At 33.2% G+C, this 19,760-nt stretch overlaps 1 protein-coding gene across 17 annotated transcripts in view; it reads right to left on the bottom strand.

Annotated features, from left to right (window-relative positions):
* LOC145269663 (zwei Ig domain protein zig-8-like) overlaps positions 1-19,760 on the bottom strand; it is a 1,012,799-nt gene that overhangs the window by 30,578 nt on the left and 962,461 nt on the right. For 10 of the 17 annotated variants that reach the window (XM_080125377.1, XM_080125383.1, XM_080125409.1 and 7 more), the window contains one exon: positions 12,899-12,937. The exons of the other annotated variants lie outside the window; for them this stretch is intronic. In XM_080125377.1, coding sequence (XP_079981503.1) covers positions 12,899-12,937 — 39 coding nt within the window. The remainder of the gene's footprint in view (positions 1-12,898; positions 12,938-19,760) is intronic. 17 annotated transcript variants of the gene reach the window in all.

Raw genomic sequence — 19,760 nt, 5'->3', positions numbered from 1 at the left:
AATGTTATAAAATTAATTTAAAAAAAGGAGAAATGTATAAGGACTATACAATTCGACTGATCTTAATTCATTTAGATTTTTTTTTTTTGTAAATTTATAAGTATAAAATATTAGTTCTTAACAATCTTGCATCAACTATTTCGTATTGAACAAGGTGTTTTTTCTCCGTGTTATTCTCCAACTTTATGAATGATATTAATACTTAAATGCCTAAACATTAATTACCTGCACGGTGATATTTTAATTCAGTTGTTTTTAATTATATATATAAAGTAGTAGTGCTTGTATGTGTCTGTGTGTACAACGCTCCTACGGCCTACACCACTGGACCGGTCATGACCAAACCTGCCATGATGATGATACCCCACTTAGGGCTTATACATACCATTTTTCAAGGTTACGGTCAAAGTCAAGATCATAGCCTATGCATATATACTTTCCTACAGCCCACACCACTGGACCGATCATGACCAAACCTGACATGATGATGGTCTCCGACCTAGGGATGGTGCACACCAAGTTGAGGTTCACCACATTTGAATCTGATCACCCTCCTCCATCCCCATCTCCTCAACAAATCTTGATGAAATTTGGTTGGTCCCCAACATAGGCCAAAATTTATTGCATTGTATCTCTTAATTTTGACCTTCGAAAATAACACTGCTAAAAACAATGTTACGGATCATTAAGGGTCCCTTTTTTCTTCATTGTGATCCATTGTTTCAATTTTTATGTGTAACTTTACTATAACCTATTTGCTTTAAAGTTCATGGTTGGATTTCAGTCACTTCAGTAATTAGTTGAAAAATTTTAAACCCCTTAAGAAATAGATACTCTTACAATATCCACTTACTGCAAGGGTGCCTGCAAAGTGGGTACCTGAGCATACAGCAAAGTACTTTGCTATTATTATTTATATGTGAAGGATCATTTGAAAAATAAATAGATATACGAAGATTCGTCATTTAAATGCTGCCTTTGGTTGTCTGTATTTGTTGATTCTTCAGGTCACTTCACCGTCCAGGTTCTCCTACCAACTTTCTGAAACACTCACAAAGATAATAAAATATATAAACAACGGCTGCTGATTAATTGAATAATAAGTATGGCTATCTTTGACATGCATAAATGGTCAGTAATACTTATTGAAGCCATCAAGTGTTTTTAAAAATTTATTGCATGTTGATCATCTATTATATAAATCTCATCTGTCTGTTTAAATATATGTATGTATGTATGTATGTATGTATGTATGTATGTATGTATGTATGTAGACTACTCATCAGTGCAGTGGGCCACAAAGCAGTCTTGTGTTGTCAGATCTAACCTGTGTCAACTGCGGGTGGATGTACAAAACAGCAGGTGGTTTGAAGCGGCATTTGATTATACATAGAAGTGACCATCAAGAACATGCTGCTCGTGGCGCACATGTTTGCACAATGTGTGCCAAAGAATGCCAGAGTTTGGTAGGGCTTAAAAGCCACCTTCGTGCGGCCCATCACTGATTTGTTTTCGTGTTTCTGTATATCTTTTTTTTTTCTTTCTTTTTTGTGTTATATCAAGCAATGGCAATGTTTGAAAATGAATTTGCTGCCATCATATATGTATGTATGTATATATCACAAAAACTGTCGACAGAGGCGACGGATTTTCACGAGATCGGTATCATTTTGAAGCTCGACCCTTCGGAAGACAAATATCGAAAAATTGGCTAAAAACATTAATTCCTTCACCCTTAACTTGGCACTTTTCTACAGGGAGGGAAAGCCATCAAATGTTTTTAAAAATTTATTGCAAATTGATCATTTACGTTATAAAAAGGGGAAACGACACTAACCCTATCCGGGTTAAACTGGCTTCCTCCAAAGGAGGAAGTTCCATGGGAGTATGAAATACACAAGTAGTCCCCAATTGCATGTATATTCCCATTAGGGGAGATGACGACATTAGGTTTTTGCAACTCTTGCAAGATGTCGCAATCTTCCTACATACAATGCCTTGAATTTTTAAATTAGTCACCCATCTGCTACTGACCAGGCTCAACGTTACTTAACTTCTGTGAGTCAATGCGATTATGCTGTATATTTATGTTATAGACGTCACTTATTTCTATATACCATTTTTCTTTGCTGTAAATAGATAGGTGTACCACTGGGGTGATTGTTTCTAATTAGGCAATTTTCATTGGTTATTGTTGTACCCTGTTATTGGCAATATAATAATGTGCTTCACTACAAGTTATTTTTAAAAAATAATACTTAGTCTAAACTTAATAACTACTCATTTAAAACATTTTTAGATAATCACCTAAAAATAAAATCAGCATATGTCAGCAATAAAAAAATCTTTAATAGATTTCCAATGAATGTCAGATTTTTCTTCATACTTCTTTTAACAAACATCACGATTTTTTCCCTTTTAGCCCTGCAAATTCAGAAATTTTCCGTAGAAAGAAATAGATAATAAAACTGAAATAAAATTTTATGTTGTCACATAACACATCATTGGTGTTTTCAATCACAAGCATAATTCAAATAAAGTAAAGGGGAATAACTCATACTTTAAATTAACGAATATGAGTTATCTACCTTACAACTAAAATGTTATTCCTTTTGCTGTAAATGTTTATACATGTACAAAAGATAAAAATGATCAACTAAAATGCTTTTATCCCATTTTGAGTAATGCCAGGTAAGTATAACTAATATAATATATATAGAGAGAGAGTCATCCACATACAGTACCTACTGTTTCGCTGTTTCACAGCTATATATATATATATATATATATATAGAGAGAGAGAGAGAGAGATTTTTTAAACCAAAATTTACTTAATAAATTCCGGCAATGTTCATATACCAATTAAACTCAAGTCAATATTAACTGACCCAGTTAATTAAACTCAATGGTTATCAGTATTAATAGGATACACTTGTTATAATATATCGTTGTCATGGTTATTGCAAAATTATAATATATATATATATATATATATAAAATCTTGGAAGTTTTTTAACCTTTAAGACTATCTAAAAAAAAACTATTTGATTTTTATATTTTTTTATCATTCGTTAGAAAACTATTTAGTCAGTAAGTTATTTAATCACCTGCCATCACTGCATCAACTTGCTTTCTCGAATTCACAATAGTGCTAATGTTAATTTAAGGGATATATATATAAGAAGCAGGCTCCTTCAGTCTTGGACAGACTATGGATACCCATGAAGGGTTGGTTGCACGTTAAATTTTTGTGGCAGGAGGTGCGCAATTTTCAACCACACCTCTCCTGAGACGACATTGTTAAATACCAGTGGCAAGTGAAGTACAGGACGACTGGAAACAAATGCCGAGATAAGCGGAAAGCACATACAGTGCCTAGAATTCACAAATAGTCACCCATCTGATACTGACCAGGCTTAACGTTGCTTAACCGTTGATTTTACAAGAACCGGTGTGTCAACGCGTTTATGCCGTATATATATATATATATATATATATATATATATATGAATACCCATTGTAAACCTATACTGAAGCAAGGGTTGTGCAATCCAAAAAATCCTTCTCCTATATTTGCAAAGATAAGGGGAGAAAGGTAAGGAGAGAAAGATTGGTGTTTTTCACAAAAAAAAAAAAAAAAAGACAAATTCTTTAATCAGAAAGAAAAAGAAAACAGTTATTTAGCAATAAAAGATTTGGTTTCAATTATTAATTTGAAGCAACAAAAAAAAAAAAAATAGTAAAAAAAAAAGGTTTTCTATCATGTATGAAATCTGAAGATCCTTACAATTCCAAGTGGAAAAATAAGAAATATTCTTGAGCAGAAGATAAATGTGTGTGTTTTTTTTCTTTTTTTTTTTTTTTTTTTTTTTTGCAATAGTAAACCCACGGATATATTACGAGATGTCAAGAGGTATCACACATTAAAATATAAAATGAGAAATTGTTTTATCTTTTTTTACTTTTATTTTTTGAAATCCTTTTGAGATGAGGCTCCATAAATTGTGTGTTCATTTCTTTTTGCAAACTGTTATTCTCATCTTCATAATTGTTGTTGTTTCACCACGTTTTGGCCAACTCATCCTCTGGCCTTCTTCAGGTAATTAATCGCGGCGGATAGGAATGCTGAGTCTTGTAACTTATAGTGGTTTCAATCCTACCCAAGCATGCCAGAAGATTAGTTAGCCAAAACTTTGTGAGACAACAACTATGGAAGGCAGTAATTACTGGGGATACAGTTACAACACTCAGCATTCCTATCCCGTGAAAGGATGAGTTAGCCGAAACATGGTGAAACAACAACAACAACAACAACTATGAAGATGAGGATAACAATCTGCAAAAGGAATGTCTACACTGAATATATCAGAATCCAAAATATGAGAGAAAAAGTCAAAATTCAATCTATCTAAATGAATAAATACGAAAGTTTGGCCCCAAAGTTAAAAAAAAAACTATTCCAAGCAAAAGTCTTTACACAGTAGACCTGTCATTTCTTTTGTCTCATCTTTCTTTACATACTGCTTATATATGAGGGATGTTCCACAAGTAAGGCCTCTCAAAAGCTAAAACGTTGAAGAGCTATGAAGACGAGAGGGCTACCATTAAAATGAGCAACCTTTTTGTGCTCCAGAATTCATTTTTCTACACAGTCACCACCATTATCAATACATTTTTGCTCGCCTCTTTTGATGCTTCAGTTGTAAAAGTCTGTCACTCACAGCTCTGTTGCCACTTTGAAATTAACAAACCCATCTTTTAACTGATCTGGCTTCATAATCGTTCAACAAACGCTGGCGATTGTTGATTGGTTTAATGTTTTCTTCACGGACATCTTTTTCTCTGTGAAGAAATATATATATATATATATATTTTTTTTTTTTTTAAAAGTAATAGGCGGAAGTTTCTCGAGAGCTCTTTCGGCTATCATCTCGTCAGGAGAAAATCGATAGCAACCTAAATAATGAATCTTAATTACAAAATAGAAATGTGAAATGGCTGTAGAAATTTTATGTGAAAACTCTTGGCTTTTGACACGAATTCACGGGAGTTTCACACACAGACACACACACACACACACGCATATATATATAGAAAAAATTGTGAAATTATCAAGTTTACATAGGGGAAAACATAACAAAATCCAATTTTTTCATGTATGATCGTTTTCATTTATTCGATATTTGCAAAGAAAAGCATTGAGAAATAAAAGCATAATAAATAATAAATAAAAGGATTTCGTTTCCGAAACGATCGTACTTATTGGCCATCCTAAAAAAAAAATTGGATTTTGTTATGTTTCCCCCTATGTAAACTTAATAATTTCACAGTTATTAATTTCTCACCTTTTCTTTATATAACTCTAGCTAACAACACCTATTGAGCTTTTCATAACTTGCACTTGTAGACCTTGTCTATAACACCCTAATATATATATATATATATATAAATAATACACACACACACACAATAGATGGCCAGAAATTTGATGCTATGATAAGTTCTTTGACAGTGTAGTCTGCAAATTAATTGATATTTTACTATTACACAACTTGAATAAGATATTGGAAAGACGAGCCACTGCTTTACCCAGAGTGTGGAATTTATTACATTGAAAAAAAATATCCCAAGAAAGTGCGATATAGTGCATAAGCAGTTTGGCAAATTCAGTTTTAATATTGACACTGAGATAACTTTAACAGTAGTTAGTATTTTGGACGCCATCTTGAACTTAACGTATGCTACAGCAACTTTATATAAGATGTTTAATCATAAGCCACACTATGCTCAAAAACATTGCCAGCAAGTGTTAAAAACATGCATCACATGGTTTTGTTATCAGACTATTAAGCAATGTCGATATAGTTGACAAAAATAATGGCATGTTTGAAGAGATTTTGTTTGAGAGCAGTAAATCTCAGTTATTCCAGACATTATAGACAAACTACCAGGTGGTTTGAATCACAATACAACTTGAAAGTCAAAATTAAAGTAAAGATTTCCTCTTGTTTTGTAAACGTATTTTCAGTGCGTCTGCTTTATAATTGGATATAAAAACATATATTTTAAGTAAAAATACTATTACGTACTGACGTGCCATGTCGGAATTAGTAAAAATTCCAAAGAATTGTAAAAATGATCGTGTAGAAGATGTGCTAGAATTACTTTTTACAAAAAAAAAAGCAAACAAACAAAAAACAACAAAAAATGTTAATATCGTATATTCTCCATCCACGATTTTCTAATTGGAAATTGTGAAAGTTAACTAATAACAAGGGAGGTAAGTCAGTTTGTCATACGGATTTTGTATGACAAACTTATCTCCTGCAACCGAATAAACTTTTGTTGTAATTTTAAGAAACGAAAACCACATTATTCGATAAATTTCGTTTTTTCTTATAATTATTTTTTTTACTCGATCATTTTCCATAATTTTCCAAATTTTTACAAATTTCTAAATGACGTGTAATTGTGTAATAATGTTTTCACTTAAAAGGCATTTTTAACACAAATCCAATTAAAATGCACAAACACTGTATTTTCTTCCCGGCATGATTGTACATGAAATATTTAATAAAAAGATGATATAAACCTATGCATCAGCTGCATTCCGAGTTTTAAGAAGACAATAAAAATCCTAATAATAAAAATAATAATAAAAATAAATAATAAAATATCAAACAAGTATAAAAAATACTGAAGCCCCCATTACAAAGATGATTGCAAGAATAAATCCTCTTCGGCCTCCCATAAGAGAACTATTTCAAACCGAAAGTATGGTAGACGAAGTCAAAATCGATAGTTGTGTCCATTAGGGATTTTTGAGCACTAAAATTAATCAGGTATCTAAAAGATCGAGGCAAAATATGCAGACATAAGTCATCGGATATCTTTCATGATATATTTCTTTAAAAATACTTCTCATATATATATATATATATATATATATATATATATATATATATATATACATATAAATATATAAGAGAAAGAAAATCAAAACTGTAAGTTGAACTTTACAATCCAAATTTACTGTTCGACTGAATACTCCAAAAAACAATTTCCAAGTCCTTATTCTACAGAGTTTCAAAGAATGCTCTATTGCATATTTGCGTATTGTGCTTTTTTTATTCGGTTGAGATTAAATTTTCTATATAGAAATACTGTTATTTATATTAGTTTGAAGTTTACCATTGCTTATATCAGGTAAACACTACATCCCTTGGATTTCATTAATATATATATATATATATATATATATATATATATATATATATATATATATACACTAGCATATCAGCCTGGCGTTGCCCGGGTGTTTGGAGGTGTATGTTGAGCAAAAAAAAAAAAAAAAAAAAGAAAAAGCGGTCAATGTTTTTAACTTTGACCCCTATTATAACCTCTTAATATTTATTGTTTTTAGCTCAAATCAAGTTATTAAGTTAGATCCATGTCCAACGAACCTATATCTAAAATTTCAAATGTTTAGACCCAAAAATGTCGGAGGAGTTTGGTAGAGTTCTCAAAAGTCAAATCGTTGAACTTTGACCCCTTAACAGCCAAATTTCTGGCTAAAAACCGATCATAAAGATTTTCCCAAATCTCAGTATTCTGTATATCAAATTTCGAGTCTGTAGACTTAAAATTGACAGAGTTATTGCATAGGGAAATGTACACAGACAGACAGACAGACAGACACTTTCACTTATATAGATATATAGACTAGCATTTCATGATTTCTATTGAAAAACTTGAACTTTTAACCATAAAATAGTCTTATAATCTTCAAAAAGCCTGCAAATTTACTTGTAGTTTCGTCCCATAGTACAAAAGATATGAGCACTTGCATATTCAATTTGGCTACAATTACATATATATATATATATATATATATATATATATACTCGTAGCCAAATTGAATATTGAAATGGTCATATTTTTGGTTCTATGTGACGAAACTATATGAAAATTTGCAGGCTTCTTGAAGATTATAATAATAATCTATGATTAAAATTTTATGACAACTGGTAAAAAAAATCTATGCTTTCAAATCAATAAAACATTCCCATATATAGTGTCCTGGTAGGCCAGCCTTAGTTTTGCTGCTTCTGAGTTCTCCTCTGTGGCCTTGCCAGGCCACTAATATATCTATATCTATCTATATATCTATAAAAGTGAAAGTGTCTGTCTCTGTGTGTGTGTATCTGTGTGTTTGTGTGTGTACATTTCCCTACGCAATAACTGTCAATTTTTAGTCTACAGACTCGCAATTTAATATACAGGGTACTGAGATTTGGAAAAATCTTTGTGATCGGTTTTCGGCCAGAAATTTGTCGATTAAGGGGTCAAAGTTAAACGATTTGACCTTTGAGAACTCTACCAAACTCCTACGACAATTTGGGGTCTAAACACTTGAAATTTTAGATATAGGTTCATTGGACATGGATCTAACTTAATAACTTAATTTGAGCTGAAAACAATAAATTTTAAGGGTCATAATAGGGGTCAAAGTTGAATAAATTGACCGCTTTTTATTTTTTTTTGCTCAACATACACCTCCAGATACCCGGGCAACGCCGGGCACCCATGCTAGTATATCTATAGAAGTGAACGTGTCTGTGTATCTGTCTGTCTGTGTGTGTACATTTCCCTACGCAATAACTCTGTCAATTTAAAGTATACAGACTCGAAATTTGATATACAGGGTACTGAGATTTGGGAAAATCGATTTGATCAGTTTTCGGCCAGAAATTTGGCTGTTAAGGAATCAAAGTTCAACGATTTGACCTTTGAGAACTCTACCAAACTCCTCCAACAATTTTGGGTGTAAACACTTGAAATTTTAGATATAGGTTCCTTGAACATGGATCTAACTTAATAACTGTAGTTGAGCCCAAAACAATAAATTTTAAGGGGTCATAATAAGGGTCAAAGTTAAAAAAAATTTGACCTCTGCGGTCTCTACCAAATTATTCTGACAATTTCCAGTCTAAAAATTTTAAATTTTACATAAAGGGTATTCAGAGATAGGGCAAGCTTTTTATTCGGTTTGGGTCTAAATTTTTTAGTTACCAATATATAAATGTATGTATGTATGTATGTTTGCATGTCTGCCTAAAACTTTCGACAAAGGCGACGGATTTTACCAAGATGGTTTTGAAGTTCGACCTTTCAGACGACAAATATCGAAAAATTGGCTAAAAACATTAATATCTTCACCTTAAACTGGGCACTTTTCTACAGGGGGGGGTTGCTTTTTTCGCCGATATTTTGGAAGTCATCCTCTCCTTTCGATTGTCTAGCCTTAATTTTAAAAAAATGTCACTTCCGGTTTGGCGGTGGTCGTAACAGCATAGACGTCAGGTTTTTTCCCCATTCTTTTCCTCCTTTGCGGTACAGGTTTGAACCTGCCTTCCTACTACAACTTTTTTTTTTGCTCAACATACACATACAAACACCTGGGCAACGCCGGGCTGAAATGCTAGTGTATATATATATATATATATATATATATATATATGACCGTTTCACTTGGAATAGACATTTGTTTTATACTCATCTAAAAAATGGATACATTTTATTTACTATACAAGTATACAATTTTTTTAGCCAGTATATGGGAAGTATTTATATATATATATATATATATATATATATATATATATATATATTATTATTATTATTTATTTGAGGGTAAACAGTTACATTTGGTCGCTACAAACAGCCATCTCTTTCAGTCAACGAGGCTTCGTTTGTCGACCCTGAACCATTCGACGCCATAGAAATATATATCTATATATATATAAAAGTGAACATGTCTGTGTGTGCGTGTCTGTGTGTTTACATTTCCCTATGCAATAACTCTGTCAATTTTAAGTCTACAGACTCAAAATTTGATATACAGAATACTGAGATTTGGGAAAATCTTTGTGGTCGGTTTTCGGCCAGATATTTGGGTGTTAAGGGGTCAAAGTTCATATACATGTGTGTGTGTGTGCGTGTGCGTTTTTGCATTTAAAAGAGGTGCCTCATGATTCTGCACAACTCAAATCATGCTTTATGCTTGCATTCAGACATGGCCGCCTTACATGCTGGCAAATTGTGAAGCCTAACATATATTATAGCGTTGCTCACTATCTGATATCAGGCAGCATACGAAATAATAACCATCATCCTAATTATAAAATAAATTCTGAAAAAAGAAAAAAAAACTTATTTAGAAAGTGTTATCTGTATTATTTATGGTCAGACGGGCATTATCATTTTAGGTTTTTGTCTCATAATTTGTCAGCACTCCATAAAAATTCGTGTTACCCCACCCCCGCGTTTTCATTCAACGTTTGAGGGTAGAACATTTTTTTTCTGCTGTTCATGTTTGCCTAATTCCATCTTCATCTTTTTGATTGCTTAAGTTTGCTTTTAAATTATACATGAAAATATGAACTTCACACGAAACGGAGGTAAGAATTCTAAGATAAAACAATCCGGTAGTTATGAACAAAGTGTACTTTTCTGAACGCTATCTGGAAGTATTTGGGGGAATATTTTAGAAAATTAAATGATATGTGCAGTTAATTATTTAAAGTAAAATTCATAAGATTTTATGTTTTGGAATTTTTTAAAATGAAGGTGGATAGCTTGTATAATTTGATGACTATTCAGATGACTATTCTTATTTTAGATGTTATTTTCACGTTTTGGCCATTGTAATCATTATCGTTCCATTAGCTATGAGTTTGTGTGTGTGTGTTTTTTTTTGTTTTTTTTGTTTACTTGGAAGTCACCACTTATAAAGGCCTGAAGACCACTCGAGGATAAAGGTTAACGAATGTCAGGTAGTGGTGTAGTAATCATCTATGGTGTAAATTGGGTAGAATTTAATGATTTATGAGAACGGCTTAACAGGAACTTGTTTACATTAGACTTGAACGCTACCATGTTGTATTCAACTAGGAAGCATGCCAGCAGAACAGTATTCCAAAGACATGCAGTTAGGGTAAAGAAGCTTTGTTCATGGAATCTGTGTGTACATTTAGGCACAAATAGAGAGTGGGGAAAACCAGATATAGTGGTTGTAACTAGTTGAGTGTTTTTTGTGAAAGTTTGGCAAGGGGGCACCATAGATTGGAGTTCAGTCGAGCAGTTGCTATGAAAATAGCGATAGAGGAGAGACAAACTTGCGATGTCTCTTTTGTAAGAAAGAGATTGTAGGGAAGAGAAAAGGGCATCACTTATTAGATTTTGAACTCTGTCAGGGCAGGATAGGGAATGCTAAGCCCAGATGTGGCAACAGTACTCCATTTTAGGACATATCTGGCTCTTATATAGATAGACGATTGAATTAGTAGTGGGATACCTACTGGAGCGGTGGAGTAATCCAACCATTTTTCCAGCGATCTTGCAACAGATTTGATGTATGTGTTCCATTTCAGATCAAGAGTAAAGGTAAGTCCCAGAAGTTTGTCAAGACATGGCGCTTTCCCAAGACGAGAGCCATTCATTTCAATTGGGGCATGTTGGGGATCAGAGCGATTTGGCAAATGATTTTTATTTTATTCTTAATGTCATTTTTAGTGAGGATTTAACCTTGAATTTCAGGAAGACTCTTAATTAGAACTGATTGTAGCTCAACACCAAGGGTTCACATGGAGAACGAAAACAAATGAACGAGAACTTATGAATTAAACAGTTCAGTTTGGAATTCCATATATATCCATCCATCCATCCATCGTTTTGAACCCCTGGAAGGGCAAGGCCATCTACAACTTTTATAGATGCTTTTGTAACGAGGAGTCTTTTTTCAGGGTGAGGGTGCTGGCCCCATGCCCAACCTTCCCAGAAGGTACATACAGCGCCTAGTCTTCCCAAATAGTCACCCATCTGGTACTGACCAGGCTCAACATTGCTTAACTTTGGTGATCTGGTGAGAATTGGTGTGTCAATGTAATTCTGCCATACGAATTTCATATATAGCCGAGTTCAAAAAGATGCACCTGAAGAAGGTCAGAGGTTTCATTGATTAAAACGTTGTGAAAATAACATCCAAAATGTAGAATACTATAATATAATAAAAATGTAGAATAAAACTAATCCAAGTAATTGGAATTATAATACACATTTTTAAGACTTGCTAAGCAGATTTTGAAAATAGAATTTATTATTTTTTTTTCAATTTTTAGATTGATTTAAACGAGTTATTAATGTACAATATATGTCTTTTTATGGATTCGGAAGGTCGGAGGTTATATCACCCGAAACGTTGTGTGAATGACACTTAACATGAAAGCAGTCGTCCGAATAATCCAAATAATTCAAACCATTAATCCTCATCTCAAAAATTCAGAAATGTAGTTTTGAATGGTATTCGGAATTCAAAACACCAACCCTTAAAACAATCCAGCAGTAATTAAAGTAAAGATGAACAACAAAACAAGAACAATCTACCCATCTCGACTGAATTGGGATGGATGCTGCGTTCATAACGGCAGAACTATTGAAAAAAGAAAAGTGAAAATTCTTGTCCGTTTATACATCATGTAAATCGCTAGCCTATTACACATTACGCTTGTAAATCTTTGATCTTTCAAAATGGTTTCCTCATATTGAAAAACTATTAGAAGTAAAAAGATTTGCTTGAAATTAGGATCAAAATAAGGTACATGTATGTGTATATATGGAGAAATAAGACCTAATATATGAGGATTGTTTTTCATTGAGGAAATCGATGGTTTTGTATCCAATCTCCCTTTATTCATTCTAATAGCTGAATGCATAGATTGGCAGTTCGTACAATCAGATGTTGTAAGACCCAACTCATGCTAGAGAAGTAGAAGGTTTGAATAAAAGCAAGATTGCATCAATGTCTGTGAAATTGATGCCTGCTTTAAATGAGTTTTACCTGACAAATCTGTATTTCCAACATCTTGTGAATTTTCTCCTGAAAAATATTTCATAAAGACAAACTTGAATTGGAAGAGTGAAACTTGGAGAAAAGTTGAGGAAAAAAAAAACAAAAAAAAAAACATAGAAATGAAAACATTTCATATTGTATAGATTCATTAAATGCTTCAACAAATTTGTAAGCTCAATCTTTTTTTTTTTAACACTGGAAAAAGTTTAATAAAACTCTAATCAGTGCGGTTAAATGCGAACGGCTTTCTTTGTTGATAGTAATTATTACTTGCAAAAAAAGTCAATTTTGAGTTACTTCCGTGATTTTTTTATATAGATATAAATATTTAAAAAAAAAAAATGAAGCAATTTGAATTTTTATATCAAATAAGTTTTATTAATATCTGAAAAATATTACTGTCTAATGATCTTTATTTATATTTTTGTATCATTCGGGTTTCTTTTTACAAGTTATCAAATTATAAATTAATATTCTTGGGAAACAATATTCATCTCTTTGTAGTTCATTTAGTAAATTAGTCAGTTTGTTAAATAAAGTTCTGCAGAGGCATTATCGATGTTCATGAATATATACAAATAATGCTCTCCTGGGCACTAAAGGGAGAGAATAACATTTTATGCTGCCCCTATTATTTAAGGAGAAGCATAAAAGACATCACATAATTTGAAATGCAGCATATATTTTATTTTATAAAAAATATAAAATAAAAATTTTATAAAAAATATAAAATAAAAAGAAAGGGTACTGATCCAGAATTTGACCCAAGGTCGTGTCAGCATCTTCCGGCAGTCTACAAGCTGCTGTAAAAGCAGCCAGGAAAAGCTGACACGATTAGCCAATCAGCAATCAGCTGTCACCAGACAAATTTCTGATACTTTTTTTCGATCATAGTTGTTTCCACGAAAAATATAAATTATCTTATTGAAACTTTTCTTGCAAAAAAATAAAAAGAAAAAAAAAAGAAAAAACTCTTAGATACTTTCCATGAAAAAAGATGATTTTCGTTCAAAATTGTTTCTATGCTTTTTTGTCTTGAAAAAATTATTTATTTAAAACGTATTTAAAAACGATTTTTTAAACAGACCCCTCCCCAAACCCCTAAAAAACTACAAATTTTGTGCAATTAAATTTCGGTAAGTCTCATCTTTCTGTATTAAAGTTTTGATTTCAATGTTTTGTAATTTATTGTCAAACAGTGTTCACATCGGCTTTTTTCTGGCAACTTTTCCCAATACTTTTACCATAAAGTGCCAGAAGATGCCGCCACTATCTTGGGCCAGGTTCTGGATCAATAGCAAAGAAAGGAAAGTAATATTGTAAAATAACGTACATAATTGTTATTTTTGTACTTAAGACCAAAACATGATGCTGAAACATTTTTCAATTAACTCATAAATCTCTGATATCGATTGTTACAAATGATAAAAATGTGTATCATATGATTACTTTGCATTTTGTATGAAAAACAAAAAACAAAATGAAGTAATAAATATAAAAATATGAAGCAACGTTTAAAGCAGTCTCTTTTCTCTTGTAGAATTATCTTTTCTTTTATTGTAATCAATCTCAATACGTAATTTCTTATAATGGAATCACTTTTAAATCGATTACTCAGGGGAAATGATTATTTTCTTCTGGCATTCCTTTCCAAATATCCAAATGTTCAGGCAGAGAATGTATTTGGATAAATAATGATTTCCAAGTGAAAAATATATATATTAAAAAACATATCACTTTTCAAATCATGAATTTATTTATTCAATCAATTATCCTAGGCCATAAATAATAAGCTGAAAAACAAAACACTAATAAATTGTTTGGTTTCTTTAGACCAATATCCAAATAAAATCCCCCTCCTTTTTGTTTAAGACTTTACTGCAAAATACAAGAACATATTGCAATCTTCTAGGTAGCTTTCTCCAAAGAATATTTAAACAAAAACAAAAGCTGTAAAAATTATTTGGAAATATTTTAAATTGGTAGTTAAACTATCACCTCCCAAGAGACATTTTTGGTTGGTGCAAAAGTTTTTGCCGGTTTGTAGAAGAAGCGTTTTAAATGATTCTAATTTATTGTTAAAGTATATTTTTTCTGCAATATTTTCACCCGAAAACGACCTTTTATACTCAACAGAAAGAAAGTCATTTTCCATCATGATAATGCTCGTTTTCACACAGCACTACTGACCAAAGAACTCCTAGGAGAATTTTGTTGGGAATTCTTGCCTTATCCTGAATAGTCTATTGATCTAGCTCTTTCGAATTATCGCTTATTTCAAGGATTACAAAACCATTTAGATAGCCTTAGGTTAACGTCACAAGAGGAAATTGAACATGAGTTAGATGCATAATTTCATCTCAAAACATAAAAGAATTATTAGCGATACATTTATAAGTTTGTTGACAGATGAAATCCAGTAATAGAGAGCAAATGTGGTTACTATGTATTTGTGAAAAACATACTTTTTTGCTTTCAGAATGAAATTTTAAATCAACATGGTTGTTTTCATGGTTGTTCTTGTTTTACGGCATATCAACCCTTTTCAGGTTATTTAATGCCGAATCCAGTTATTTTGAAAATTAAAAAAAAATTTTAATAGAATATATTTGTTGTTTTCAAGTCGGCTTTTATTTAACCCATAGTTAGGACCCTAACAGGTACTACCACTCCGGGTCAGAGTGGACCTGGGAGCAATGGCAATTAAAGGGTGGCTCCACACTCCCCAAAGCCCGCAAGCTAAGGCCTCACCACTGGATATAGTTTAAGGTCATATCCAGGACCTTAAATCAACAAGCCAGAGTAGACATACCGGGCTTTTGGCAAACAGTATTTAGGTTGAGAATTAGTTTGTAATTGCCATGAAGATTTCACAGCCAGTAAGGTATCACCTCAAGAGATCAGGATGGCCAATTCCAAATAAAATAACAGACACATTTGTGAAATTGTCTATGAGAACCATTCATTTGTTGTCAGACAATTCGTTGTTTTTGCTACTGAATCCAAGAATATTTTGGTATTACTTTAGAAAATAAAAAAAAAAATCTGTCAATATTAAATTAAACTTGATAAATTAAGTAACACAAAATATGCTTTATATGGGGCTTTATTAAAAATATTTAAGCTTATATATAAAATTAAACTGGTCAGGCTTTTCAAGTTAAAATTAGATAGCAATGCATCAGACAAATCAATACTCGATTCTAACTATCCAGTGAAAGATCGATATATTTACTCTGTTATTTATACAACAATAAATTCCAATCAAGTTAATCGATTACAGATTTTATCCCGTCTGACATGACATTCTCTAGCATACACTGTATGAGGTTCACCATTTATTAAAATTTGTAAATCAAAATGGCATCCTAAATCTGGTTACCTGGTTCTGGAGTAATTCTGAAACTTATGTTATTATAAATAATTAAAGGACTGAATGTGGGCACTTGCCTCTGTTCCTATTTCAGTTATTTATTTTATTTTCTTCTGTGATCTTGCAATTTTATTCTAGAGTTGAAAGCAGAATTACGAGGGGCGTGCAATAAGTAATGCCCCTGACCCACTTCCAGTTGTTTGATCTAGCGGAAATTTTGCATGTGCAATGATTTATATATCTTCGAATTATGTGGCAAATTACAGCTCTGAACTAATTGTAGTTTCTGTTTTACAGGTGTTTGAACTGAGTCAGTTGTGAAATGGAGCCTGTTGAATGTCGAGCAGTGATCCGGTTTTTGTATTTGAAAGGACACACAACACAGGAGACTTTTGATGAAATGAAAGAAACTTATGGTGATAATGCTCCATCATATGACCTTGTAAAACGCTGGCAACATGAATTCAAACATGGCCGGAAGTCTGTGGAAGCAGCTCCCAGACCTGGTCACCCCCCTTCTGCCATTGATGAGACATCTATCCGTCAAGTTGAGGCTGCCATTTTGGAAGATTGGCGCATTACTATTCACCAAATAGCCCTAGATGTCAAGATTAGTACAGGGTCTGTGGAAACTATCATTCATGACCATTTGCATATGCATAAGGTGCTTGCCAGATGGATTCCCAGGTTGCTCCCACCATTCCAGAAGCGAGAATGCGCCGACTACTCGAGGATGAATTTGGAGATGTGCCAAGAAGATGAGTCAAAGTTTTTCAAAAGACTGATTACACAGGATGAAACCTGGCTCCATCACTATGATCCAGAGACCAAAGTCCAATCAATGCAGTGGAAGCACTTGGACTCACCACCTCCAAAGAATGGGACCAGGACGGAGTAGTGATGACAGATTTCCTGGTAAAAGGTACCATAATTACAGGAGCCTATTATGCTTCACTTTTGAGGAATTTAAGGGAAGCTATCAAAATCAAGAGGCGGGGCAAGATCAGCAAAGGTACCCTCCTCCTGCAGGACAACGCTCCCATTCACAACTGGCATGTCGCCAGATCAGAAGCACGAGCGTGTGGTTATGAAATCCTCTCCCATCCTCCCTACTCTCCTGACCTTGCACCCTCTGACTTTCACCTCTTCCCAGCCATGAAGTTGTTTTTGAAAGGAAAGCGTTTCCCAGATGATGCAGCCTTGACTTCTGAAGTCACGTCTTGGTTGGAGGACCAACCTGGGGTGTTCTACAAAAACGGTCTCCAGAGCTGCATCAAACGATGGGAGGAATGCATAACTCTGGTTGGTTCCTATGTAGAGAAAGGCTAATAACTGTGCCAAGTTTCGTTGCTCTACTCCTATGGGAAGTGGGTCAGGGGCATTACTTATTGAATGCCCCTCGTAAAAATGAATCTTATATACACATTTCTACATTATAATTACTTTTTTATAAAACAGTCATTCAAAGTTATCATCAGAGAGAGAGAGAGAGAGAGAGAGAGAGAGAGAGAGAGAGAGAGAGAGAGAGAGAGGGATTATAAGTACATGTGTTTAATTAAAAATTTCATAAAAATAAATAAACAATATAAACTGAAAAGTTTATTATTAATAAATACAGTTTCAGAGACAAAGATGTAAGGGACATTTTCTTCAAATACATCGGTTGTCAATCACATAAATAAAATCGCTATACATGAGGCTTTTTTATTAGTTCTTTTCCCGGCACATAAATTAAATAATTTTTTTATTATTAAATAATCTATTTCCTATCATTCTATTCCTTTTGATCTATTCTTTCTCATATTTCATTTTATTTTTTTCGGAGTTCTAAAATAGATTGAAGCAAAGAGACTATGGGATTATGTCACCTACCACTGCCAACAATTCCCCCTACTCTCTATCTCTGGCCAAATCTAAACACAAATTTCATAAACAAAGTTTCTTTCATAGAACTGCCCGCCTGTAGAATTCTGTTCCACTAGTCTGCTTTCCAGCTGACTACAACGTGGTCACCTATAAGTCCAATGTAAACAAGTTCTTGCTGTCACTTTAAATAATAAAATTATACCTAAATTCAACCAAAAACGATCACTATGCTGTTGTCTCAGTAACCATCTTGTACTCATTAACCCTTATCCTCGAATGGCCTTCGGGCCTTGAAAAGTGGTGACTCCCTTGTAAAAAAAAACATTAGTACCATTGTATGCAATATATAGCAGTGGCTTCAAAAGTTTAAAGAAATCTATGACTTGGGTGCTTTAGCTAAACTTGAAACCAAAATATTTAGTGCTTCAGCATTATTCATTGTCATCTGAGTCAATATCAAAACGCTAAAAAATAACCGACATTAGTGTATGAATGTATATTTTCACATGCATAGAGAAGCACTTAAAGTCAACGGCCAAGCTTCAATTTTATCAACTTTGACCGCTTAACAGCTATTTTTACCGGCTAAAAACTAAATCGAATTTGTTCCTCAGGCCGAATTCTATATATATATATATCTAAGTCTGTAGATCAAAAATTGACACAGTAGTTTGGTAGAGACCGCTCCTCAGACAGGCAAGGTCACTTATATATATATACTAGCGGGGATACCCGGCGTTGCCCGAGTGTTTGTTTCCGGGACGGGGGGGGGGAGTTTTAAAAAATGTTATGGTAGGTAAGTAGGAAGGATCAAACCCGGAGTCATGAGTAAAAGTAGGAAAATAAAGTGAAAAAAAACAAAAAAAACATCTGCAACGTTAACAGTTCGGCCACCAAGAAAAGTCCATTCCAGTTGTTTAGAAAAAAAAAAAAAAAAAAAAAACGACTACGGTAGGTTGGCGCAAACGTGAAAATATAATGTGAATTGTCCAGCACGCTAACCACTACGCCACAGAGCACTGCAGCTTAGTTTAGTGATTTTAAATAACTTCACATGAAAGAACTACGAAGCCAAACCGGTGTTCTCTTCTCAACTGTTCCTTGTGAACGATCCTCAAACGGTGTTAAGTGGTGGCAGGGGGAGGAGGAATTTATTAGAGAGAAAATATTTTACCACTTCCATTGATCTTAACCGATTTTGGCCGTAACTTCTCAGCAGAAAAAGTATAGAAATCTAAGATTATCGAGGAATTTGAGAAATAATAAGCCTATAACACACCTCAGATATTGTTCTGCCGTTTGTGCATATTATATTTGCATGAAATATCTTGATTTTTAATCCTATTAATGTCAAAATCAGACGGGAAAAAATGAGTTCATTTTATTTATATAGAAGATAGAGAGAGAGATTATGATACTCTTCCGACCAACTGTTACACTTAAGAAAGCAATAAAACGTTAGTTTGATTGCATTTGAAAAATAATAATTTATATGCATACTAGTGGCATTTTTAGGAGGCATTTTTCGAACAATCAGTTAAAATTATGGGCCAAGAGAGGAGACAGAAAATACATGTGTCTGTATACACCACAAACAGACATGTAAACGAG

Source organism: Euprymna scolopes, chromosome 4 (genome assembly GCF_053919585.1).
Source record: "Euprymna scolopes isolate OS-2025 chromosome 4, ASM5391958v1, whole genome shotgun sequence".
NCBI lineage: Eukaryota > Metazoa > Mollusca > Cephalopoda > Sepiida > Sepiolidae > Euprymna > Euprymna scolopes.
Note: the sequence above shows the minus strand (reverse complement) of the source record. Positions and strands in the feature narration are given on the sequence as shown.